Below are 25,475 nucleotides of genomic sequence, written 5' to 3'. Positions count from 1 at the left end.
GGGTCATACTCATCGCATTGCGCTTACATACTGATGAGGAAAGGGACTGGGAGTGACTTGAATGTGAGGCATCCAATAATCCGCAAGCTTATAACATTCCCTCCCACTGTGTGCCCGCATGCGTGCGGGCGTGCGTACGTGCTTACATGAGGTCAGGTCTCTGGTGGTGTATGAGTGAGCAGAGGGCCAGGCCGTCCCTCCAGGAGGAGCCCAGGTCGGTGACCTCCACTCCCCTGTAGTCCTGCGTCTGCTTCTGGCACCAGGTCAGCAGCTCACTCTGATGCACCACCGCCTCTGACAGAGGGAGGCAGAGGCAGATAGACGAGTGAGTGAGTGAGAGAGTGAGAGATGTAAAGTCCTTTGAATTCTGCAGACTCTATTTCGTGTAGTGTCACAGGAAATTTTTGTCAGAAGTGTCTCTCTTATTTACCATAAGATGTAAACTTATAGACCAGTTAGGAGGAACTCTATGACAGACATGCAAACATTTTCCTCTCAAGATGACCACATTCCATACTTCCATTCCATACTACTTTTGTGACACTACAACAAATCCCTCCCACTCTGAACAGCTTCTGGTTGACTGACAGTAAGCCATACTGGATGTATCTGGCATTGTAATGAACAGCAACATGTGATCAAACACACATAGAATCTGCTTTTCAAGAACTGCAAGACCTTCAGAGGGCCCAGTGCTAAAAATAATGATTGGTAGTGGTACCCATTTTGCTTAAAGATTTAATATATTCCACCTTATAATAGATCCTCAAATGACAGTGTATCCAATACATTGGAAACGTTCAGAGTTCAGAGTTGGGACACACATGAAGACACAGAGGCAGGTGGAAAATTGAACAAAAAGGACAAGCAACGTCAACGCGCAAACTATAAACAATTGTGACGAAATTAGGCAACATTATCAGTATGGAGACACGATGTCAGTAGGATTCAAATCTACATTTGAATATTCAAAGTCTTGGATTTAACCTCACTTGACTTCACTTGAGATCTAGAACTAGAAGAGAAGGCCTGTTGAGGAAGAGTATGGTCCAGGGTGAAGTATCATTAGTTTGGCCAGAGCCTCACCTGTACTGGAAAAGTTGGTAGATCTACGAGAAGGTCCTCTCCTCTCTACCGGATAGGAGTGCTCCTGGCCGTTCATCAACAGATGACGCACCTAAGAGAACACATGAAGGCAATATATTTACATGGCACTTTCCTTTATACTTAAAGACACTTAACAAAATAAGACATAACCAAGAGAAGAATAAACAAACAAGAAAAACATAAATGAACAAAGTCACATTAAAAACACATACAAAGCGGTGTATAGAGAGGTGAAGGAAATGAGCAGGAATAGATGATAGGATAGAGTTATGGGTTAAATATCTATCTATTTAAATGTCCTGTTGACTGTCACCCTGACCTGGTGTGGGCGTATGACACTGGAGTTGAGGTTGGGGTAGCGGGTGCTAGGCTCAATGGAGTACTGCTCAAAGTGTTTGTTGATGTTTTCAGTGGTGGTCTGAGGCAGCAGCCGATACAAACTCTCCCTGGTGAGAGAGCACAGGATCTAAAGCTCAATGACATCTTGACAGTAAAAGGCTCTTTGACTTGATGATAAAAACACATGGCAGGAAAGGGGCTCTTTGACTTGATGACAAATAACAGCGAGGAACGGTCGTTTAAAATAAGAGGGCTGTAATCTAATATTGGAGCATCCAATTGTCAGCATCCATGACCATCTTCCAAAATCTATGCAAAGTGCAGAATGTGGCACAGACCATGGGTTTTAAAAGTGAACCAAATTACAAGGTGATAACATGTGAGAATGACATCTTCTTCGATGGTATCCCACCATGCAGCCATCAAGTCAACTAAACACACCTCTCAGCCAGTACATCCAGAGGGCTCCGGCCCTGGGTCCAGCCCCTGACCATCCAGGCTGTATCGAAGGCAGCCAGGAAGCCCCGGGCACAGCCGGTGCCCATGGGCCAGAAGGGCTGGGGGCAGACACCACAGAGGGATATGAGTGGGGAGACACCAGAGAGGAGGAGGGCTCAAAGCTGGGAACACAGCTCCCCTCGAAAGACAGGACAATGACAACAGACAACAACAAGGCTTCACCTCTGCACGTTCTTCTCCGAGCAAACTGAGCTGATGTTTCAGACAGATACATGCTCTCTTATAGTACACAAACGCTGAGCTGGGCGGATCGCCTTCACGTCACACGTAACCCTGCACACATACGGTACCTCCAGCAAGCTGTCCCCCACCAGCGCCACCAGCACCTGCCGGCCGTGCCTCTCCCGCAGCAGCGCGGCGTTCTCCGAGGCGTACATGGAGGTGAAGTCGAACATGGTGACGTCGGGCTGGTCGTAGGAGTTGACGGCGTAGTCCAGCGACGGCAGCTGGTAGTTGGTGCCGAAGTCGGCCGCCTCGCGCGCGTAGGAGCGCAGCGCCTCGTTGTCGATGTTGTCCCGGTGCAGCAGGCGCTCCGTCTCCATGTGGTCCTGCGGGGGGGGACACATCGTACCGCCCACTCAGGACAACCTGTTTGGTGTGTCAACGTGTACTGCGGGAACTAAGGATAAAGGTCTTGGAGATCAAATCACTATTCAGAATTTCAATTCATTTATCTGTAAATATGACTTATATTATTTCATTTGACCTATTTTATCCTTTTCTATATGTTGCGCTATGGGTCGGAGACAAACGCAATTTCGATTCCTCTATTTGTCTTGCACATATTTTGGAATCAACAATAAAGCTGACTTTAAACTTAGAAATGGGTTCAAAGAACTAGGAAATAAAATATGAACTAGAAAATGTGTTTATGAATCTGAAAATGAAAATATTGCCAAGCACAATCAATTATAACATTTATACACCATCCGGCCTGCATACACACACGCGTGAGGCGATAATGTTTATTTTGTAACGTGGGAGCCATGTGGGAACTTGCGGTCAGGCCTGTGCATGCATACATACACACGACACAGGCTCCAGGAGGGTATAAGGGAGGGACGGGTGGAAATTCGGTGTGCGTAAGCATGTGAATGCCTCTGTAGTTCAGTGAACATGATAGCGTGTTATATATCTAAATATAGATCTATGTCTATGTCTATATATCTATATATTAATACGTGTGTGTACCCGATAACTTGGCAAATACTTGAAGAGGCATCTGCCTCCTCTGTTAAGATGTCATCTTCATATGATCCGGGCAGTTTCCCCATGGTATAATAATAACCTTGTTACCCCCTCTAATCCCTGCAAAGACCATGGCTCCCTGAGGTTTGGCAACTCCAGCTCATAGTGTGCGTGTGCATGCGTGTTGTTGGAAAGGAGTGGGGGGTTGATTCATGTGTGGGCACAAACAATTACAGACCATTTCATTCACATCCCCCCACTTGTTGACAAAGCATGTAATGCAATGCCCTTGCACTCCCTTTTAATAGCACACATGCAGATGTCTGCGTAATGTCACTTGGGATTCTCCAATACGTCCCTCGTGAGAGTTTACATTGGCACACAAAGAAAAAGAAAGTGAACTCACGTTTAGGATGACACCTTTGTCCAGCAGGCTCTGCTTCTTAGCAGTCATGACAAAGTAGTGGGTGTTGTCTTTGTAGTAAACTATATTCTCCAAGTCAATCCCTGTCATCATAATAATTGAGGTGAGTCATGACATTGATTCAAGAGGCCGACTGTGACCCGGTTACCTTTTAACCTTATCTACGTCCTATTTGTATACTGTGCAAACCAATAGTATTAATTACTATTAATCGGATGAATGCATGTCAGTTTTAGGTTTATAAACTGACCCGTTTCCTCCTTGAGGTCAAGGAAGAACTTCTGGTTGAATATGAAGGCCACCCCACTGATCTCCTCCACGCTAGCTTCTGCCGTGGTGTTCCTGTTCACAAAGTTGGCCGTGATGGCGATGGCCAGCTTCCCGCGAAACTCCTTCCGACTGAAACCTGTGTGGGGTTAGGGTGGCACAAGGAGGTGTGATGCATCATTAAATGTAAAAAATGGGGGATACATGGTCAGTTATATTAGGCATTGTAGTGTTGGTGGTTGTTGGCTTGCTTTAGCACCCTAACCTGGCCCCAGTCGTGTTGCTTAGACTCTGTGGCTGGATGAGGCTGCAGACCTTTGGTGCATTGGGCAATATACGGATACAGTATAAACCAGCCATAAACACACACACACTCAAGGAGAGCTCTGACATCCGATTTGTTTAGACTCTTGGGCTGGGTCAGGTAGCGCACCTGTGGTGCATTGGGCATACAATGCACCGTGTAGACATGCCTGTACTGTCTTCGCAACATTTTGCCAGCCAAATTTTCCCAACAATGCAATAAACCGGTTTCTTACATCAACTACCTGTGTCTGAGGAGACCAGTAGAGCCACCTGGTGGCATGTGTAGCCACCTGGGTGGCAGGAGCAACTGCTACAGGTATAAGAAATTAAAAACCTTAACAGAACAAATGCATATGCAAACTCAAACGCAAACGTTTCCCTCCCAGCTGAAATGTAAAGGGTCTAAACCACCAACACATACTATCTTCCATCTGAAACTATGTCAACAGGAAATGCTTTTCTCGGTCAGCAGTGCAACATGCCTAACCTCATTTCCGGTTGGAACCTAATTTCACAGCGGCTGACTTTATGATGAATGTAGGCTATATTAAATCCACAAACCACACATACAATATCGACCACTTTAAATCACCAGGGTTCGTTTGATGTGGACTATCCCTCACCAGGTGTAGTTTCAGTGGGATTATCTATCCAGGGTTAGTTAATGGGACTATCCATCAGCGAGTTTAGATGGAGTGGGCCTTCCGATCACCGGGATTCATTTGACTCAGACTACCCCTTACCATCTAAAGTATTTTTGCGTCCATCAGCTCCGATCACAACGTCAAAGTCTATTTCTGTGACAGGATGGTCCGATGGCCGGATCGCAACTCGCCACCCAGGACCTTAAATCAGAAAACATTGAAAAAAAATAAAAATACTGTAGCAGTCCAGAGCACAACTTGATCGCTCAGATTAGCTGTTTTAAGATCAGCATCATACCTAAATATTCATGTCCCCCAATAGAGTGAAGGCAAAACCAGAGGGATGATTTTGGCAATAACGATTATGTTCTATCGTTAGCCATACAGTAGAGATAGGAGTAATATTTAGCATAGATGTGCTTGTGGAAGACTGTGTCCAAGTACAGACACAAACACACATACTTACTGTCGCTGTCGCTCTGGTCCTCACGTGGCTCCAGGAGTTCAACAAACTCTACGTTGACGTGAATCTCCACCCCCAGGATCAGACACACCTTGATCAGCATCAGCTGGAGCTGGCGGATACCTGAACACACACACACACTTTCATTTTCTTACTCAAATAGTACATCAGTATTGACCAGGAAACATTGTTACATCACACAACAATATAATGTTTCTCTCAGTTCTTCTCAGTTTCCTTCTTATATTTTAAGTATGTTACATAGTCATTGGAATGCATATGTGAACCAGGATTTACAAGGCCGTCAAATAGAAAGTAACAGTTGGGGCGAAAGTCAAATAGATCCTGACTTCCCCAATTATTGGCAGTGATACAATATAATTAAGTAAATGAGTTGAGTTCTATATCTGAACAGTGCACTCATACTGCTGTCACACAGACGGATGTCTTTATCTGGTAGCATTCCCCTACCATCAGATGGAACCGAAAAGAACATGACAGAACCTTTAGCTGATATAACAAGTGAGGCTGGTGAGATAGTTCAGTCAGCATCTTTGTAGGGGATATTAATACATGGCACGGTTGCTAAAGCTGGACGGGGGCAGTCTGGGTGAGTGGGGGTGGAAACATCCCACAAGGAAGTTAGATTCTAGAGAGACAAACAGCAATGGCTCTTACAGTTGACAGACACACAGAGCCAACACCAACACTATGTGATCCGTCTCCCTACCAACCCACCTAAGCAGCAAATCCAACAGATTGTCATTCAAGCCTGGCTTATGAAGAAAAGCTTTGCCTTTGTCGGCTCACAAAATCCCATCCGTGTGGACTGTAGAGACTAGACAAACCCATGGGAAGCCATAATAATATTTATGGTCCCGGAATACTTTTTGGTTTCTTATAATAAACAAGAGGCAGAAGGGTAGCTTTACTTATTTATTTTTCATGCGTGTTCCACAAACTGTATTGGCAAATTGTTGTATTTGTAGTTGCCTTATAATAGGAAATAATCCTTGCAGCAGGAACAAAAGCTTCAACAATTTTTTAGCCCAATTATATAACGATGGGGTTAACATTTTCAATAGTAGTTCTAAAACACCAGTCCAACAAATAACTACAAAACCCATTCAAAACAATGGTCATGGTGACGGTGGTTGTTTGGAGGGTCAGGAGGGGTTTGGGAGGCATACGGGTAGGACCTGGATGTGACACTGGTTGACCAGTCGTCCGTTGCTACCAACATCGCTACGACAACCCTCTCCTGCAGATCCCTACAACATCAGGAGGACACATCCCTTCCTCAACCAGAGGCCACGCAGATTTTGGTCCAGACTCCGGTCATCTCCCTTATGGCTGCTCTGCCTGCATGGGCCATTTGTGCTCTGCAAGTCATCCAGAATGCAGCAGACTGACTGGTCGGCAACCTACCCAAGTCATCCTACAACACACCTCCCCTCCGCACCCTGCACTACCTTGCCGGGGCTGCTTGCATCTGATTAAAGTGACCTGCCAACCTTTCTTTGAATGGCCATCCTACATCCAGGACATGGTCAAACCCTACACCCTAGCCCGTCCCCTCCTCTCTATGGCTCCTACGAGATCACTACGATAAGGCACCAGCTGACTTCCAACAAAATAAGGACATTTGAAACTCTACACATCTTCCATCGCAGACTAAAAAAGAAATTCTAATTTTGTTTCTGTAACTCAGCACTTGAAGCGTTTTGCTAAATGAATTAGGGCTGGCTCAAATGTATAATATCAGGCTTCAGATATTTGTTAGGTTTCCAAACGAATATCTGAATATTCAGCGAAGAGAAAAATGAAAAAAAGGTCATAAATAATGCGTATGAAAAACAAAACGAATAACACAATGCTGAACTAAGATTAGAAAACCAACCTAACGAACAAAGATCTGAATATTAGAATATTTAACCTCAGCCCGATTATATATATGCACTTGACCAATCCTGCACTTTTTGGGTTCTATCTTCATGGTTGAATGCACTTAATGAAAGTCTCTTGGACAAAAGTGTCAGCTAAATAAATGTATTGTAATGTGCGGCCAGCCTCACTGATGTGGTCGAGGGACCCGGCGCAGAATTTGCCATAGAAGTTCTTGGCTCCCAGGGCCCGGAGGTCGTGGATGGTGTAGGGCCAGAGGTGGAGCACGTTGTTCCTGGAGAAGGTGTCCCTCTTCTCGATCACCACCACCTTGCAGCCCAGCAGTGCCAGCTCGATGGCGGTCCGCAGACCGCACGGCCCACCGCCCACGATCAGACACTGGGGGACCAAGAGGCAGGGGGGGGGGGGGTCAGAGAGGAGATAGCAGGGTGGGTTGACACGTATGGCACAAAGAAAGACACAGCAATAATAGCTAATACTTCTTAATGACCCTCACTTTTCCAATCCATCGACACTCGCTGTTTTTTTGCATACTATGACATTAAGGCAACAATGTGTGTAAACAGTGCGTATTAGTATATTTGTAAAGTGTCTTGTGCCTTCATTTATTCATTGAAGGATTGTTGACACAGACATTTGTGTGTGTGGGTTTTGCATCAGGGAGTATTGGATGATAAGGGTAATTAGAAATGTGAATAAACATAACTGAAGTGCAGCTTTTCACCGACCTGAGAGACCAATCTAAAACTGCCAACCTCTATTTTGTTTTACTGATACAATAAACTGCTAGAGCTGCTGCCCCCGGACCTGAACCCGGATTGAAGATGAGGATACAATAAACTAGAGAATAAGAGAGGGAACGACAGAGTGGTTGAGGGAAGGGGAGAGAAAAATAAGGACGAGGAATTGTGGGGAGGAAGCTGGAAGTCTTGTCAGGAATGTCTGCAGTTGAGACCCACCCTGCCGATGGTTCGGCTCCAATTCCAAACGTTCCCTTGAGGAGTGCAAACTTTTCGCTTTAAGAAGAGACGCAATAAGAGGAATACATCCAATACGTCATGTGTATTTATCTGTTCCAATAATGCAGTGTTTCTGAGTCTTTCTGAGTCTCCGATAATGACTGGGCTGGTCTTAAGAAGGAACTCCCTACTTTGGTCTCCTTATCAGTAGGGTACAAGCCTCTGGCCTTCCTCTTGGGGGGGTTCTTACAACTTATCTATCTTGACGAGATGTCATTCTTCTACCACACCAAACATCCTGACCACAAATGCCTCTCCAAACCATTAGAAATGAAGTGCTGTGCTGCTTTGGCAAATCAGGATTATGTCCAAAAGAGAGATCAGAAACAACAAACCAAAACCACCCTGGTCATCAGTACATGGATAACATTTGTTTTTGCTGTCACAGGCAAAGCAATTAAATGTAGGCCTTTCCCAAATGTCAGTTTGACAAACTCTGGATAATGGTGCTGTACGTGTGAACGCAAATGTCAGAGTCCGCCCCTCTGGAGTTTAACCTACCAGGCCCTTAGCGTAAAAATCAGAAGAATCCGAGAGGGGGAGAATGTGGATGTTGCTGATGTGTTGATGACGCTTTTATCATGCGACTGGCGTGGAATGGGAGTGAATCTGATTTGTACTATTTTCTTCTTGCCTGTAGCCACTTCCAGCTTCTTCAGCTTTCTTTTAATATTGTGGATACATCTAAATAAATGCAGTGTTGACATCACCAAAAAAGAGTAAGAATTACAGAGTTGGTAGCCATCTCCGATGTGTTGTAAACAAAACACTGCTGCATATTTTTTGTGTCACATCCTGCCTCCTACACCCTCTACCCAGGTGCCTCCTATCGCCTTAAGCTCACAGTACACTGAGTATTTCCAACATAGGTGAAGACGTCTGATGCGGCTTATTTCCTGTTGTGTGTTGCATGTGTGAAAGGGCAAGGGCAAATCCGGACCAGATTCACCAGTGTTAAGCCGGAGTCCATGTGTGAAAGCCATAATTGGCATTGTAAGGCCAGACAGTTTACATTCAAATGATAGTATAGATGGTTTTGGAATTGCCTTCTATAGGCGCCACCATGTTTTGTATATTTTTGGAACCAGCTGCGGAAAAGAAAAATACAATATTGAGACAATTTTTTCATGGACTTAGAATGGGGATGGGGGTTTCGGTATCCAACCACAACAAACCATTTATAAGCTATGAAAGAAACTAAACTCTCGTCGCTTCCGCCAGGGCTTAACAAACAGTAGAAGCAAAAGGGACCCAGACTTACATAGACACCATTGATCTTATGGTCTTAAAGGGGTCTTCCTTACCTTGGTGCCTTGGCAGGCTTCACCGTGGTTATAAACCTTCTGTCCGGCCCTCTTGTCAAGTTTGGTCCACAGGCTTTTGACCTTCCAGGAGCTGATGGCTGCCTTCAAGCGGCTGTAGAAATGTGTGTAGTCCAGCGGGTCCAGATCCATCTGCCTGCAGAGGATGCTAAATGCCTGCAGTGTCCCCTTGCAGGTGGTCGCTTGGACAAATGTCTCAAACAGCTGGCCGGCCTGCGCCGTACGTTCGTCCTCCGTCTCGCCCATCCTCCCAGGGAGGAGAGGTGCCTCTCCTCAGTCCTCACTTTGGTTGCCTCTTTTTCGTGAGTCTTACCGACTGTCTCCTTCACCTCACTCCTAGTTCGGAGTATCAACCGAGAGTGTGGCTTAACCTGCTTCTGGATTTCATGGCCTTTTGATTCTTTGAAAAGAAAGAGGGAAAAGAAGGCTTTAGAAATAGAGTGGAAGTCACCATAGAATAGCATTCATTGCTTGTATTCGGTTTTATACAGGCGATACCCAAGTGAGTAAATCACACCCCATAGCAAACAAAATAAAATCCCACTAATAGCCAAAGGGACTTTGTAACCATTGTGCTATAAAACAGTCATCCCCAGTCAGTTCAAGGAAACACGTGGTTCATTTTTCACTCCACATACCCTTCCAGCATGCTTCAACAATGTTGTGGAAAACTCTGAAATCGTATCAAGGGGAGGTCGCATTCCATATGAGAGGAATGCACATAACACACACTGGAAATAAACCGCTGAGGTCGCCCTGGTTGGTGTCCAGAGTGCCCTGTCCAGTGTTCTATATGTAGGACCCATGGGCACACACAGTCTACTGGTTATGCCACAAATATGGACCTTATCAGCCATTATCTCTGCACAGGCATGTTGCTTAGTATCCAGCACAAATACTGTTAACAATAAGGACCATATAATGTTGGGTTCAAATGTTCATTGGCTGGACATATCTTGTTCTCCAGAAAAGAGTTGCTCTGGCTTCACTGAATGCCTGATATGATAATAAACAAGCTGCACAAATGGAAGGATTTCAGCAGAGTGGTCACATGTGGGAAGGAACATGTAATGCTGCCCTGTGGGTACATGCATTAGCTTAAAACTCACACTATCAGCATTCCCATGGATCACTTCCAGTAGGCACACAGATACCCAAACACAATTAGATGAAGTTCATGTCCTTCAATAACTGTTATGATAACTGATGATATGATAACCTGATCTCCCACTGAGCAGGTATTAAAGCATATATGCACTCTGAAAACACAACACTTAACAATAACAATAACTGTTGAAAAGCACTGAAAAGAAGAAAGAATTAGAACTTAATGTGAGCTGCTTCCCAGTGTGTGTGATTTAATTTTTAGGTAATAGTGCTGCGCTTAGAGTACACAGAACCATCAGCTACAGTGAATCATTGCATTTACATTATTACCAATGTCTCTACAGTGTGCAACTCAACTGACTGCTCCATCATTCTGTTTCAGGCGCAATCTGCACCAAGTTCAAGAGGCCCATGGGGGGGATCAGATCTCAGCCAACTAACATAGCTTGGCAGCAAACACTAACCTCTCAATTTCTACACCCACACTTACTGCAAACCACGCACACCCGTGCACACTATTTGAAGTCTGTCTCAGTCTTCTTGCATAGTTTCCAAACTCTTACAGTTATCTTGAAGACATATAGAGCGGCTAGGTTAGTAGTAAACAATAGGTCTTTTGTCCAGGAAAAATAACAAATAAATGTAAATGAACTTGCAGTACCAAAAACACGATTTTTGTCTGAACAAGGTAACAAGGTAAGAAAATGTCTTTCAATACTCTTCCCATGGACTCCAAGATTCAATATTTCCAAGCTAGCCTATATATAGCACTGCATGCATACTTTCTTCCTTGGGATTTGGTACAAAATTCAGAAGACCTCATGATCCACCCCCTAACCCATTGAAATTGGTTATGCGGTTGGGCAAATTTCTTTACTTGTACGGTAGAGTAACTAAATATACTATGTCTTATATATTTCACATACTTCACTCTGCAGGAGTTAAATATAAACAAAATATAGGCCTAACCAAGTATTCAGTGTACACATCCTATGAAAGTCACTATCTATATGCTGCAGCAACATCATATGTCAGTCATTTATAACCACAACAGATCCCCAAACAGTGATGTGAAAAATATTACGTTTTCTTGATCTTAATTATATATCTTTATAAAGGTCATCAGCAAGGTACAGAGGCCCGGCCCCAGGAGAGGGGAAAACGGTGCAATGCCCCCTCAGCTAAATATTTTACTCCCCAAGTTTGATATTAATTAGGGATGCACTGATGCATCGGACGAACATCGGTAACGGCCGATATTCGCGTTGTTGACTGCCATCGGCGTATCGGAAAATATGACATTCACCGATGGCAGTGGCCGATGTTTACATGTTTAATGCTTCCTCCTCTTGAAACGTCACTGGAACATGTCTTACAAACTGCATAGCGCTGATCTTTCTCCGAGACGAAATACTCCCACACGACCGACATTTTCTTTCACTTTTATTTGTAAACAAACCACACATGCACGCTGTCGTACCACTCCGCAAGCGTCCTCGGTTGCTAAGCGACGTCAAGGTCTTCTGCGGACTATTTCTCAGCTGATCGACACTACGAATGCTGGTAACAAATGAATTGTAAAAAGACACACCGTGTGAAGCTATTTTTTTGGCCCTAGTTTCCATATGCTAATGACCGTCATGCAGGCTGTGTTCAGTAAAATAAATAAAGATCTGTTTTCGAAGCATGTAGGCCTATCTGCCTAAGCCTAGGTTGAAATAATTTTGATGTTGAATGTTGATGGAGCAGTTGTTGAAATATACAGATTGATTCCATACAAATCATAAAACCCTCTCCCTGTGTCATTGTGTGTGCGCGTGTATACGAGGTGCTTGTCTGCGTGCGTTTGTGGGTTTGTTTCCCTGATACAAAAGGGGAAATAAATAACACAAAAAATAAAACATTGGTATCGGCATCGGCTAAATTTTTATTTTAAACATCGGTATCGGTATCGGTATCGGCCAAGAATTTCACAATCGGTGCATCCCTAGTATCCATATTTCCTATCACACTATCTCAAAAAAGGTAGGCTGCACCGAGTTGGTCCTGCATACAAAATATGGAACTTGCAAAGAGTGCACCGTATTGTAATGGATTTACTGTATAGGGTGTGTCTAACTCGTGAGAAGAAACTAGTTCTGGGGAGTTAGTGATGTGTTGACAAGAATGAAACGATAAAGGAGGAGGTTTGTAGGTCAGCCTGAGGGAAAGGCAGAGTCTTTGTATACCCAAAAGGTTAATTCTGTGGTATTGTACCACAAGGGTACGGACGTCAGCTAACCTAACACCAGTACACAGTTGTGTTATGAAAATACAAAAGGCAAGGCATATGATAAGGTTTTTTTTACAAGTCATAACATATAATAAATGCAGTAAGATCAACCAAAAAATTATAAAAATAAAAAGGTAGAGGTCAGACAGATGTGCTTTGATTAACAATTTAGTTTGATGAGGGCAATGGTCATTAATATTCTCTTGCATGTATGTGTGGTTGTAATCTGTTTAATCAGTCTAGAGCAGTCTAGTTCCTGATTATATGCCAGAAGTTTCTTTCTGGACCGTAACCAAAAATATCTCCGTACCAGTATAGATATAGATAGTTATATAACTTTGGACTGCAGATAATGGTGGCAACAATAAGATAACCTTCCAATAAACATATGCACTGTCAAATGTTTCCGCGGAAACTGTTTAAGACTAAAGAGTCATCCGAACATATAACAATTAGGCTAATTTATTTGAATAATAAAACGTACAATAACATACAACAAACATACATTAGTCGGAGGCCTCACATTAATCCGAGGCCTCAGATGGAGGTGTCCGGCGTCGTCGCAAGGAGAAGTGAAATGCATTGGCAAGCACTTCTTATATAGTGGCAAAGTCATCAGAAAGGCTCAGAAAAGAGAACAGCTCTGCTCCCCAATAAAACGTTGTATTGGTTTACAAGATGGCGGTCAACAATTGATGAAACTCCTCATGAAATGTGATGGACAGATCCATATGTTGTTTCCTTTTCATCCTCTAAGCTTTGTCCCCCATTCCTTGCACTGCCTAGCCGCCCTACCTGTTCCCAGTGTGTATCCACAGGTTCACGGTAGCGTTTTGAGTACATGCTTCGCGTTGTGCCGGCGAAATGCACATCGCTTGGACCCCTGGATAACTGCTTGCAGTTCTAGTTTGATTTGATCGTTGACAATTACAATGTGTGGAGACGTAGTGCCTTATCTTATCAGTTGGAGACCTTGATCTCCGACAACCCAAAGGGCCTCCGGGCGAAGGAACACTCAACAAATGGCAGTTAGAAAACTGAATGGAAAATATAATTTTCCCATTACACTCTCTGATGTTAAACAACATCAGCGGGTTGCTTTTCAAGTTATCAAGTTGACTAAAGAATGCAAAGCAATACAGGTTATCGGACCTGATGCCGCTGAAATAGCAAAAGATCATTTTCCAATAATTGACTGTAGTCATCTGTCAAGCAGTATGCCCTGTGCACAGCACTGTATCTTAAGTTGTTGTGAGAGACCTAATTTTCATTCGACACTTTAATGGTTGAACACGTTTTTAACAGAGACTAAAGCCAGGCATGCCGTTATTCTTTATTTACGTCCCGGTATCAACAGTAAAACATGAACTGGCAACTGGGTATTAAATTAAGCCTTGAAAAATGCTGACTATTTCGTCTAAATCATTTTGGGGTCTATTTGACCCTAGCATTTCTGGTTCAAAGAACCAAACAGTGTCACAGGATAAATGTAACTTAGGAACAATAGCTGGAAGACATTAATGTTCATACTCAAAGATATACATCTAACATTAGCCAGCCACTGTCCCTATGATGAAGGAGGCTGTTTAATTGTGAGGTGCCAAGAAACAGGCAACACTCTATCTGTCTAGATTAAAGATGAAATGTTTGCCAGAATTTGTAAATGGGCTAGAATTGGTTAAACAAAGCTGAATAACGATTCATAAATAGCCTTAAGCTGATGTAGTCCACATGTTTGCAGTCCTTACAAGACCATTGAACGCACAAGATCTTTTCAGCCCTGCAAGAACACACTAACATGCAAATATTGATATATTCTTTTGAGAGTATGCCTACGAGAAACTAATTTTATGTCAACACTACAGGGAATAGAAACTGTACGCAATGAAACAGCAACTTCCTCATCGGAAACGCACACCTGCTTAGATAATTAGCATGAGATGCAAATATTAGAGTACATACAAATCTTCCAGAGGAGTACAATTCAAATCAATTTAAAACAGTACGATTTATTGAAGAAGACGTTAATTGTAATGAAGTGATTATCAAACCCCCTCTGTACAAAGATTTCACTTGGTTAAAACCAAGAACTACAAGGTAAAAACAACCTACATACAAGGAGCTACAAACAGACATGTGATATTAAGATTATTTAAAACAGATTTTGTGTTTGCCGTGGCCAGATGCAGACACAATTTTTCCCAAATGAAGGCCAGTTATGACCTGAAATAAACAAAACTCCCATGGCGTTACAATACATCATGATTATCGTTTTGTCTTCAGTTGATACAAAGTCAGATATAGTTAGCACAGGATAGCACATGAAATGATAAATAAAATAACCACACCACACCAGTGTCAGGCTTGCATGGGTAAAGACAATAGCCAAGTAGGGTTAGAGACAATATGATTAAATAGGAGAGGATTCTTCTCTCCAATGTGACCAATAACCGATAACATCCAATTCATAATCCGGTAAACCTATTAAGAATAAGCAAAGCTACAGGCCAGCTTTGGCCAGAGAGTTTACTCATGGCTGCAATGCATCAAGCGCTCCATTGGTTCTGGAGTAGATCTGGTGAATCTTAAGTGTTACCCGATACTGCATACTCCATATCTTTGCTAGAACAATCCACAGCTTGGTTAAGCAGGACCTTTAAGCAGAACAAGCCAAGAGGAAGTTTAACTGTCTGGTACCGTTGCTGAAACTTAATGTATTGCTGAGAATATATTAGAAAGCTTGATGTAAACCAAACTGATTTAGAGTGTTGCTTGTGGGCTTAGCCACCATTCCTAATCCTTAGTATTAACACAGTGTAGCAAAGAAGTTTGGAGCTGGCTTTAGCCTTTTAGGCTAGTTAATGGTGTTGGTTCATGAAAACAAAGTTATCAGGTTTCTCCTTTGTAATGGCCAAAATGTTTGCATAGAGAGTCAAGTTACAATAAGTAGTCCAATACATATTTTGTTGATAATTCCTGATAATTCCCCATAGACCTTGTAGTTGGTATGTAAAGATAAATGGTCAGTAATGATGATGGCACCATTAGATAAAGAGAATGGAGAAAATTGGCTGTTTCCATTGTTGCAAATCCATCCACTCCCACACAAGGACTTAAAAAAGTACACAAATGTCTGTGGGCTTGGTTTAGATTTAACTTAACAACCTCTACATTATTGGATGGGATTTGAGTCATGTGTCTTCAGGATTTTAAAGACAAACAGGCGGCTTAAATTGGTATATGCTGTAAAACACTGAATATTGCAACAATGTTTCCGAATGTATTGTGGACAGGTTCAGGCAGAGCATTTAATTTGCTACCACATGTGGTGGTTAACAGTGGGGACATGCTGAAGCTTAAAGTGGGGACACTGGCCTCCCTAGTGTATTTCTGTCTGCCCCCCTCCGTCATACGTTCTATGTTTCTATCTTGCTGTCCCTGACTCCCACTCTCTCACCCCCTTATAAGTCTGCCAGTTATTCCAGGAAGTGGCAGCTTGTGTGACGTTGTTGCTGATGAGGAATACTTTCATTTTAAATATCTCCATATTTGTAAATAGAAACAAAGATATCAAAGTCAGCAGGATAATAGTAAATTATTGTCAGCATACATATTCCGCTTCCATCTGAATATAGTTAAATGCCTAAAAGTTTCCAGCTTATAGGTCTTCTGTGTCAGTTTAATTAAACGTGGTTAAGCCCTTCTTGCAGATCAATAAGGTAAACGTTTATAATTCAACTCAAACCTTACACTAGAACAAACGACAAATTAAGAAGCATTGGGCCTTATGCATGGATTTTAGAAACCACCTGCTAGACACCATGCCTGCGAATGAGATGACCATTGGCAACATCATGTAATCAGAAGCTCATATGCATTACATGCTGCCTCTGTGTGATGGGGAAAACTTTGACTGTACGCATTACTTTCAATGTTGTGGGCCCATTCCAATTCAAATTATGGAACATTCATATTAAGCAAAACATGGGAAATGTAACCTACATTTGACCCAATTAAACCAGTTCCCCTTAAGTAGGCGGTATAGGCTATCGCTTAGAAATATTTATTTTGGACATGCCTCCTCCACCTTAAGCTTCACTGAGGGTAACTTTAACCAACCATTGCACTAAAACACTGACGTTATATAGACGTTGTCCTTAAGTAACTTTGCTAAATAATTAAACAACCCACAACATGTATCCTTAATAATAGTACGATTCTACAATAATGCCAACAAACGGCCAACCACAGAGAGGCAGCCCCGTTGTTTCCATCAAATCCACGATGCATAAGTACTCGTCAATTTGGCTTGTAAGAATCATAACGAAAGCTTCGTAATATTAATCGAATGGCCGCACATTCACAATTATGAGTCAAATCCACCTCCAGTCTACTTACACATAAGTGTCAATTTTGTAATCCTCAAAAAAATGATAGCTCTCGGGTTGAAGACAGCGTTGTTGTCTTTAGGAACATATTGAGTCGGTTTGTGATAAAAGCCGGTGGATATCCCGGTGTTGGCCGCTCCTGACAGCTCACATGACGGTCACTTGGACCCCTTCAAGTGCGACTAACCACACCGGAGCGCCGCTGGAAGGCGGTGCTACCTAGATTACTCCAACGACATCCAATGAGATACATTTGGGAATATCAATGTAAAACGCGACTCATTGTTTCAATGGGTGGGCGTCGATGGGGAAATCATTGTAGGGGACAAGGACGGGAACAAGCTGGACAATATGATGCACAGGAAAATACCTGTGGATGGAATTTAGTAAATGAACCGACCACCTGTGGCTCCCACTTAAATAGTTTAAAAAATGTTGCTTATATAGGCCTAAACCTAATCGTAGCCTAAATGTATAGGCTAAATTAATAGTCTGCTCATTTCTGTCTCTGTGTAGACCTATGTAGACTATTTTCTCTGTCGTTCAGTTCATTCCACTTTCTGTCTCACGTTTCAGGGTAGTCCATTTACTGCTCCGCGGCAGCTGTCCACTGGGAGCCACGGCCGTGCCTGGTATCAACTTCAACGATGCATAGTAAACGTCAACAAGTGACTCCAAACCTTCGACCATTTAACTACTATCGTGTCCTGCGCTGGGAGTTACGTGCGTGCGAACCATCCAGTTCGTAGCATCAACAGAAAACATAAATATAAATGTTCAAAAGCTACGTGGGTGGTCCAGACGCATCGAAAATGTATATTTTTGCCTATGAATGTGTGGGTACGAACGGCCACGCGGTTGTCTGAAAAAATAAATAGCCTAAGTGAACGACACCATCTAGTGGTAATGATATGCAATCACATTTTTTATTATAGCTAGACAGACTGACGCTGGAAAATAGAATTGGACAGTTTCTTTCGATTAAATAATGTAGTTCTAAGTAATTACCAATACTTTAGTATTTTGACGGGGCAAAACATGTATTATAGCTATGAAGAGAACTTAATATTAATCTTTGTGGAAAATTTGGGGGAATCTTTGGGGAAATTTCAGATTATATTAGCTATTAAAGAGTGTGAATTAAGACCATAGGCTATTTAAGTTCACAAACTATACATTTATTTCCTAGAAAACCAAGGTACTTTCATTCCTTTGTCAAGCTATTCATCTTGAAAGTTTCTGGTTTAATTTTGATTTCCCCCTTCTCTTCCCCCCCAGACTTTTCCAAATAAAAAACGTTGTTCAGCTGTGTCCGGCTGTGAGCTCTGCGTCATGCGTCAGGCAGCTCTACCCGCCACGGCGCTCTTTCTTTATCCTGCTCTAGTACGAAACACAACGTCCCGCTGCTGTTTGGAAGATGCAGTCGGTCGTGTTGCTTCTGAATTTGGGCTTTTCTTTGCTTGTGGCTGGAGGAAGCGTCGAGGATGCCGTGGAGCGTGGACCAGTGAGTCTGAATGACATGTTTCGAGAGGTGGAGATGCTGATGGAGGACACACAACAGATGTTGGAGGAGGCTGTAGATCAGGTCAGAGATATTTGACTTAAAAATGCATTGACTTTTACACAATTAGATTATAGACTGTGACAAAACACGCGTGTGTAGACTTCATTTCCTCCATAGCTGAACTTCATTTGTTTTCAACACATGCAAACCCTCAGATATCTACGGAGAGTGCCAAATCATCCCTATCGTCACTGGCTCTACCCGGTACCTTTCACAACTACTCTTTTACAAACGACAAGGTACGTAGGACTATATAAATCCATAATAAAATATATGAATCATCTTTATTAAAAAGTGGGCATAAACATAAAGTTGGCACAAAATAAGTTGTAGAGATGCTTAGGTCTTCTGAAGTTTCTTATGTACATCCATCAATGATGATAGGCCTATATGGTCGAGTAGTGCATAACTATCATATGAAACAAACAAAAAAATTGCCTAATACCTAGAAGAAAAGGGATACAGCAATAACTTGTTGCTTTTTCGCCATCTTGCGGTGATATTATTCGTCACCGCACCATCACAATGTCTTTAGACCTACTACTACTCTAAACTATATGATTGCAGCAATCAAATTCATTGTAACACATGAAAAGGTTACGTAATTTTCTTTCAAATTGTCAATAAATTCACTAGAGACAAGACACAGAACACTCTGTCAATCCATACTGAACATGTAAATGTGTACTATGCTTTATACCACACATTTGAAGGTAATTATATCTGTAAATGTTTACTTTCATATACGTTCCATGTATTTTTTATAATTTTTTATCTTTTATTTTTTTTAATAAAATTAATTAAATAATTACTAATTTGCCTTCTGTAGGAAAGTAATAATGGCACAAGAGAGTCTCACCTTTCACATGCCCATGTGGAGATCTCCAGCCAGTGGAACAATGTCGATCATGTGAGTTTTAATGAACAGTCTGTCTTTTCAGTCTCAGTCAAAGCCCTGTGTAATGATCTGTGTTGCTCTTCAGCTCATTTAGTAGCTGTACTTTTAACACAGAGAATGAAACGCATTTGTTTACTGTAATATTACTTCAGGCATCAAGCTTTTAAGTGACATTTTTGGCCAAGGAAAATTGTAAACAGTAATAACACATATTGTATAATGTAATATACAACATTAGCAAGTTGTTTGAGAATCTAACAGCATATGTCAATCTAAAAACCTGACTCCAAAATAACCATAGCCACTGTTTATGTATCATATGAAAACAAATATCCAACTGCCCTAGTTTCAGAGCCAATGTATCCCTTCCATTCCATTTTTTTCAATGGCTAATCAGGCCTACTTATGATGTAAACTGCTAAAGCTGTTTTGTCAAACAAGAGGCTAGCAGAGTTAATCCTTTCAGTTATATTTCAGTTACATTTCCATTGGCAATACTTCCATTGGATGCTTTTCTTGTCTAATGCTACACTTAACTCAATGACAATTTAATAAAGTCATAATACAGCAGTTCACGTTGTCCTTGGCTTGAGGATACTGACATTAAGAGCTGGAATACTTTCTGTGGCTTTATTTAACCCAAGGAACGTCTTACAAGGGTGAGATCATCCTGAACAGTCAGACCAACCTTATACTTATCACAGTATATGGAACCAAGACAAGACCAGTATGGCTTTAGGTCATTATTTTTCCATGCTGCATGTGTTGCTATTCCAACGTTTTTACAGCACTGTTAATACCATGTTCTTTCCTGGCAGTCTTGCGCAGTGTAGCTTCATTAATAGAGCAGGCTCTTGCTAATAAAAACCAACCCAGGGATGAGAAGGAACAGGCATGATGACTAGACAGGAAAGTCTGTAGAAAAGGACTAAATCAGTTGGCATATCTGAGCCTGTATGTGGTTGACTTGTAAAGTCAGCAAACAAAAGTACATCGGTCAGTTTCACGGCCCTCAAAGACTAGTTTATTCAAATTTGAAATGATCCATAACATTTTTCATTCTTTATACTGGCACGGAAATGTATGTTTTTGGAGGCAGTAGAAGCTATTTTCCCCTATGAAGTGGAGGAGATGGAATTTAAGCAATGACTACTGATCTTGGGTGATTAATAGCAGCTGCTGTCTTATAAAGTCGACTCACGAGCAGAGGGGATTCTGTGGCCTACAAGTCTGCAGTGTTTTGTGTTTAGCCCAATGATGTGTTATCTTGACATCAGAAAAATGCATCAGAACCGTGTGTGTTTTTTGTTATTTTGAATAGTACTATATTCAACTATTTATAGCAAAGATTAAAAAAGCTGAAAACGAGAAGGCACTGCCTGCAATTCAGTAGACTAGTTAAATATGACTTATGTGTGGGCTTTGAGCAGTTGAAATTACTAACAGGATGAAATGAACACTCTGACTAGAAGTGGGGAGATTTTATTGGAGACAACTGCCTTGTGTTCAGCTATGTGAAGGAGAGGTTGGGACTGAGAAAATGAGCATTTGAGACAATGAGAAAAAGAGGAAAATCAAAGGAGACAGAGAAATTTAGTTCTCAAATGTCTCCTTTCTAGACTAGACATGTCAACGAGAAGAGGGTGTGTGTGTGTGTGGTGGGAGGGGGGGAGGTGTTTATAGAACTGTTTATCCAAGTTGATGTGCATGGGTGTGGTTATCCTCGGTCCTTGGAAGACTGCCATGGAAACACACACATCCCTTAGTCACTCACCAGGGAACTAATTATGTAATAAGCCATAGAGTTCAGGAGATGGCTTGGCTGCTGTGGTAAGCAGATGATGGACTTTAACAGACTGTACTATCTCAATCTTGCTTCCTAAGCTTTGATTCGGTTAAGGACTGAGGGAATTCAGTGTCCTACTCCCAGGAGACAGAGGAGAGATGATTCTAAGCATGCAAAGCCTGGTTGTGGCTGGAAGTACTTTCATAGACCGAAATTCAGGACATGGTTTACAACTCATAATTTCTGTAATCCTGTAATACAAGTCAGACTATAAGTAATTAAAAAATATATTTAATGGATTTATACACTTCATGTTTCTGTATTCAAATTCAATATTTGGCTTTACAAGTAATGTATTAAAAAAATGTTTTATTGATTTGCTATTTAGTTCTGATCTAATTAACAAATGAATGATTAAATATAGAAAACTTCATTTAAATATGGTTCAATATATTTCCTATTTGCAACCAGTTTGCACCTTAATGCAAGATTAGAAGTATTGCAAATGATATAGAGGTAGATAAGGTCAAGAAACAAGGAAACAGGGAAAGACAACACAAGGAAGTTGAAATAACCTGCTCTGTGACCCGCTCTTAGCCAACTGTCATTTTGGACTTCACATGCATTGTGGTGTTTATTTAGTTCATTTAGTTTTGTTGTTTAGAATATGATGGCCTAAGGTTGTATCATCGTTCTCTCCAGGAGTGCATGATAGATGAAGACTGTGGCGACACGAGATACTGCTTCTATGAGATTGAAAAGTCCAAGTGTCTGCCATGCATCCCGACTGATATGGTGAGTATATAGTGTGCAGCATTTTAAAATGAGTGAGATTGGTATTTATCCAGTGGATATAGGAAACATAATACTGTGTGTGTGTGTGTGTGTGTGTGTGTGTGTGTGTGTGTGTGTGTGTGTGTGTGTGTGTGTGTGTGTGTGTGTGTGTGTGTGTGTGTGTGTGTGTGCGCGTGTGTGTGTGTGTGTCTGTGTGTTTGTTTGTGTGTGCGCCCTCAGCCCTGCACTAAAGATGAGGAGTGCTGCTCAGATCAGATGTGTGTATGGGGTCAATGTACAGAGGATGCGACCAGTGGAACAGAGGGAACCATCTGTCAGTCCCAGAGTGACTGCAGGCCAGACCTCTGCTGTGCCTTCCAACGAGGTGACCATGACATGCCGCTCGAGCCCATAGACTGAATGCTACAGTCACTTTTTAAGGGTGAATGCTGCCGATACTTCGCCCATCAGTCTGGAGGGTGGGGCACTTGAGGAGGTGGAGGAGTTCACCTACCTAGGCAGCATTGTTGACAAACAGGGCGGAACTGATGCTGATGTACGCGTTAGGACTGGCAAGGCCAGAGGAGCATTCATCCAACTTAAGAACATCTGGAGTTCAAGGGACCTGGCCATCACAACAAAGATCCGGATCTTCAACACCAATGTAAAGTCAGTTCTGCTGTACGGAGCCGAAACATGGAGAACCACTGTGCGCACCATAAACAAAATCCAAACCTTCATCAATAACTGCCTTAGACAAATACTCCGTATCCACTGGCCCGACACCATCAGTAACAAAGATCTGTGGCAAAGAACCAACCAGCGACCTGCTGAGGAAGAGATCATCAAAAGACGTTGGAGATGGATAGGACATACTCTCCGCAAACCCGCCTCAAATGTAACAAGGCAATCTTTGAAGTGGAACCCCCAAGGAAAAAGGAAGAGAGGACGACCAAGAAGTTCCTGGCGCAGAAAGGTGAAGGCAGACACCAAGCGGATGGGCTACACGTGGGGATAGCTGGAGAAGTTATCGCAGGACCGGGATGCTTGGAGAACCCTTGTTGACGGCCTAAACCCCAGTAGGGGTAAAAGGCGATGATGATGATGGACTCTTCATGCACGCCACTCTTCATGCACTGAAGAACTGTTATCTTCCACCGGCCATTAAGACTGGCAATCAGTCTTAGATTTGTGTATCTCAGTCATGTTTTAAGTAGTTATAGTATATTCATCTTTTGAACCATGGTGTTACGTGTTGTTTGCGAGAACTTTTTTTCACATTTGAACACTGAGAACTGTGTGTTGCAAAACCAAAACCTTTCAAGCTTGAACTGAGGAAGTTAAACACATTACAGAGATAAGAAAATCTATACTTTCATGATCGGGGGATAATATGGTATGATTCTAAGGTTAACTGAGGGGTTTACTGGTTTAAAATGCAATGATCTGCGATCTTCAGGATGACCACCACCAAAACGCCAGAAGAAGTCAATTCAATAATGGAATATTTTGAGAAGCCTGTAATTAGCCTATTCCCCCTATAATTTCCTCATCTCTGCTCCTTCTCTTTCTCTTCTGCATTCTACTACTTGTCCACCCTGTCCCTTCTCCTCTTCTCTCCCTACCCCTCCTCCCCATCTCTATTTCTCCCTCTCTTTTCCGTCTCCTCCTCTGCATATCTACCCCTCCCCTCCATCTGTACTTCTCCTCTCATTGTCCCTACTCCTCCTCTCTGTCTCCTGCCTCTTGGTTCTCCCGCCTCTCCACAGAGCTGCTGTTCCCTGTGTGCAACCCCAGGCCAGAGAAAGGCGAGTCCTGTGTGAACCACCCCAACCTGTTGATGGATCTGCTGTCCTGGGACACGGACGGGCCCCGTGACCACTGCCCGTGTGCTGGAGAGCTCCAGTGCCAACCTCATGGGTGAGAGCTATGATGGACAGAGGAGGGAGTTTAGGTTTCGGTCAGCACAGCAGTGGCCTGGTGAAAAATAAAATATGAATAGAAGAGCAATGAGACGCTTAGTATTTACCCTTTAATACATGGGCCGATTGATTGTGAAAATACAAGAAAGCACTTGCAAATCGTGATTGAAGTGTTTATATATAAATATATATATGATCAGTTAGGCAATCGTATCTGCAACAGGAACATTTGGACTAATGGTGGAATGGTAAACATTTGCTTGAACATTTGTATCTCCTATTTGAAATGGCAACCTTTAGTGGTCATAAAGTGTGTTTGTTGATGTGTCCACTAATGTTACTATACAATTGTTTCCCCCTCACAGGCGTGGATTTCATTGTGGAGAGTAGCTACATGTCTTCAAAAATGGAAGATGAGAATGTACCAGGAAGAGGAAGACTTTTTTAAAGTCCTATTAAACTATTCATTTGCTCTAAGGTTGAATTACTTCACAATGGTTTGTATCAATTTACAGATGTCACAAATGGTCCATGTAGGGTAGTCAGTTACTGTTTGCACTATGATTATTCACCGGAATACAATATAAAGGATTTTTTTCTCTCAGAAGCCAGAAAGAAAACAACCACAAGTTGAATCTTGATTGGACAGGGCTGCAAAATGCAGTGTTGAACACTAGATGGCAAAGTTGTGTATTTTTTTGTGCTTTCCAACCAGTAAAATAGTCGGATAACGGTGTATCCGACTAAACACTATCTCTTCGGTAGTTCATTCAAATTCTGACCATGCAGTGCCAGCAGTACTTTCCTATGGCTAAAGGGGGGAAATGTTATATATTATATAAAATCAAGAAAATACCGAACATTTATTTCGGAATGTCTTTTGGAATGTAACTTTTTATTTTATTTTATATTGTAGGCTACTCTTTAAATTAATTGGTCAGACTATGGTGGCCATTTTTTCTGTAAATTCGTATTAGGCTATGTTTGGATACGCCTACAGCACAAAATATTCAATGTAGCCTATGTATCATTGACAATGTTGGTGTGATAAGAAATGGTCCACTTAGGACTAATAGGCCTACACCGTTTTATATTTACTATTTGGTTATGTTCGGGTTCTATGTATGATTTTTAATAAACGCGGACGAATGGAGTCCTACGTCTTTCTTTAAGTGTCTCTGTCGCCCAACGATTATGTTTTTTTTTTTTTTTTACCAGACCATCCACCGCAGATCGGTTGATTAAATGAGTGTAAATTATA

General features: G+C 42.1%; 2 protein-coding genes across 11 annotated transcripts in view; one reads left to right on the top strand and one right to left on the bottom strand.

The window, feature by feature from the left end:
* mical2b (microtubule associated monooxygenase, calponin and LIM domain containing 2b) overlaps positions 1-17,837 on the bottom strand; it is a 38,717-nt gene extending 20,880 nt beyond the window's left edge. Inside the window, exons 1-12 of one of the 9 annotated variants that reach the window (XM_060060974.1) lie at positions 17,281-17,837; positions 9,486-9,903; positions 7,333-7,540; positions 5,261-5,380; positions 4,894-4,995; positions 3,828-3,983; positions 3,560-3,660; positions 2,256-2,513; positions 1,888-2,003; positions 1,427-1,553; positions 1,087-1,177; positions 147-294 (exon numbers count right to left, since the gene is read on the bottom strand). In XM_060060974.1, the coding sequence (XP_059916957.1) occupies positions 147-294; positions 1,087-1,177; positions 1,427-1,553; positions 1,888-2,003; positions 2,256-2,513; positions 3,560-3,660; positions 3,828-3,983; positions 4,894-4,995; positions 5,261-5,380; positions 7,333-7,540; positions 9,486-9,749 (1,691 nt within the window). In that variant the 5' untranslated portion in view covers positions 9,750-9,903; positions 17,281-17,837. The remainder of the gene's footprint in view (positions 1-146; positions 295-1,086; positions 1,178-1,426; positions 1,554-1,887; positions 2,004-2,255; positions 2,514-3,559; positions 3,661-3,827; positions 3,984-4,893; positions 4,996-5,260; positions 5,381-7,332; positions 7,541-9,485; positions 9,904-17,280) is intronic. The other 8 variants (XM_060060975.1, XM_060060967.1, XM_060060966.1 and 5 more) reach the window with 8 other exon arrangements.
* Positions 17,838-18,568: 731 nt separating this feature from the next.
* dkk3b (dickkopf WNT signaling pathway inhibitor 3b) lies at positions 18,569-25,389 on the top strand. Of its 2 annotated transcripts, none has more exons than XM_060060965.1 (7): positions 18,569-18,855; positions 18,990-19,073; positions 19,664-19,744; positions 22,224-22,313; positions 22,533-22,677; positions 24,062-24,212; positions 24,580-25,389. In XM_060060965.1, exons 1-7 carry the CDS (start codon positions 18,688-18,690, stop codon positions 24,602-24,604), a joined length of 744 nt encoding a protein of 247 aa, XP_059916948.1. In that variant the 5' UTR covers positions 18,569-18,687; the 3' UTR covers positions 24,605-25,389. The 2 variants fall into 2 exon arrangements, with proteins under 2 accessions (XP_059916948.1, XP_059916947.1); XM_060060964.1 differs by having other exon boundaries at positions 18,571-18,855; positions 22,221-22,313.
* Positions 25,390-25,475: the final 86 nt, after the last annotated feature.

This window comes from Gadus macrocephalus, chromosome 9 (assembly GCF_031168955.1).
Source record: "Gadus macrocephalus chromosome 9, ASM3116895v1".
NCBI classification, from domain to species: domain Eukaryota; kingdom Metazoa; phylum Chordata; class Actinopteri; order Gadiformes; family Gadidae; genus Gadus; species Gadus macrocephalus.
Note: the sequence above shows the minus strand (reverse complement) of the source record. Positions and strands in the feature narration are given on the sequence as shown.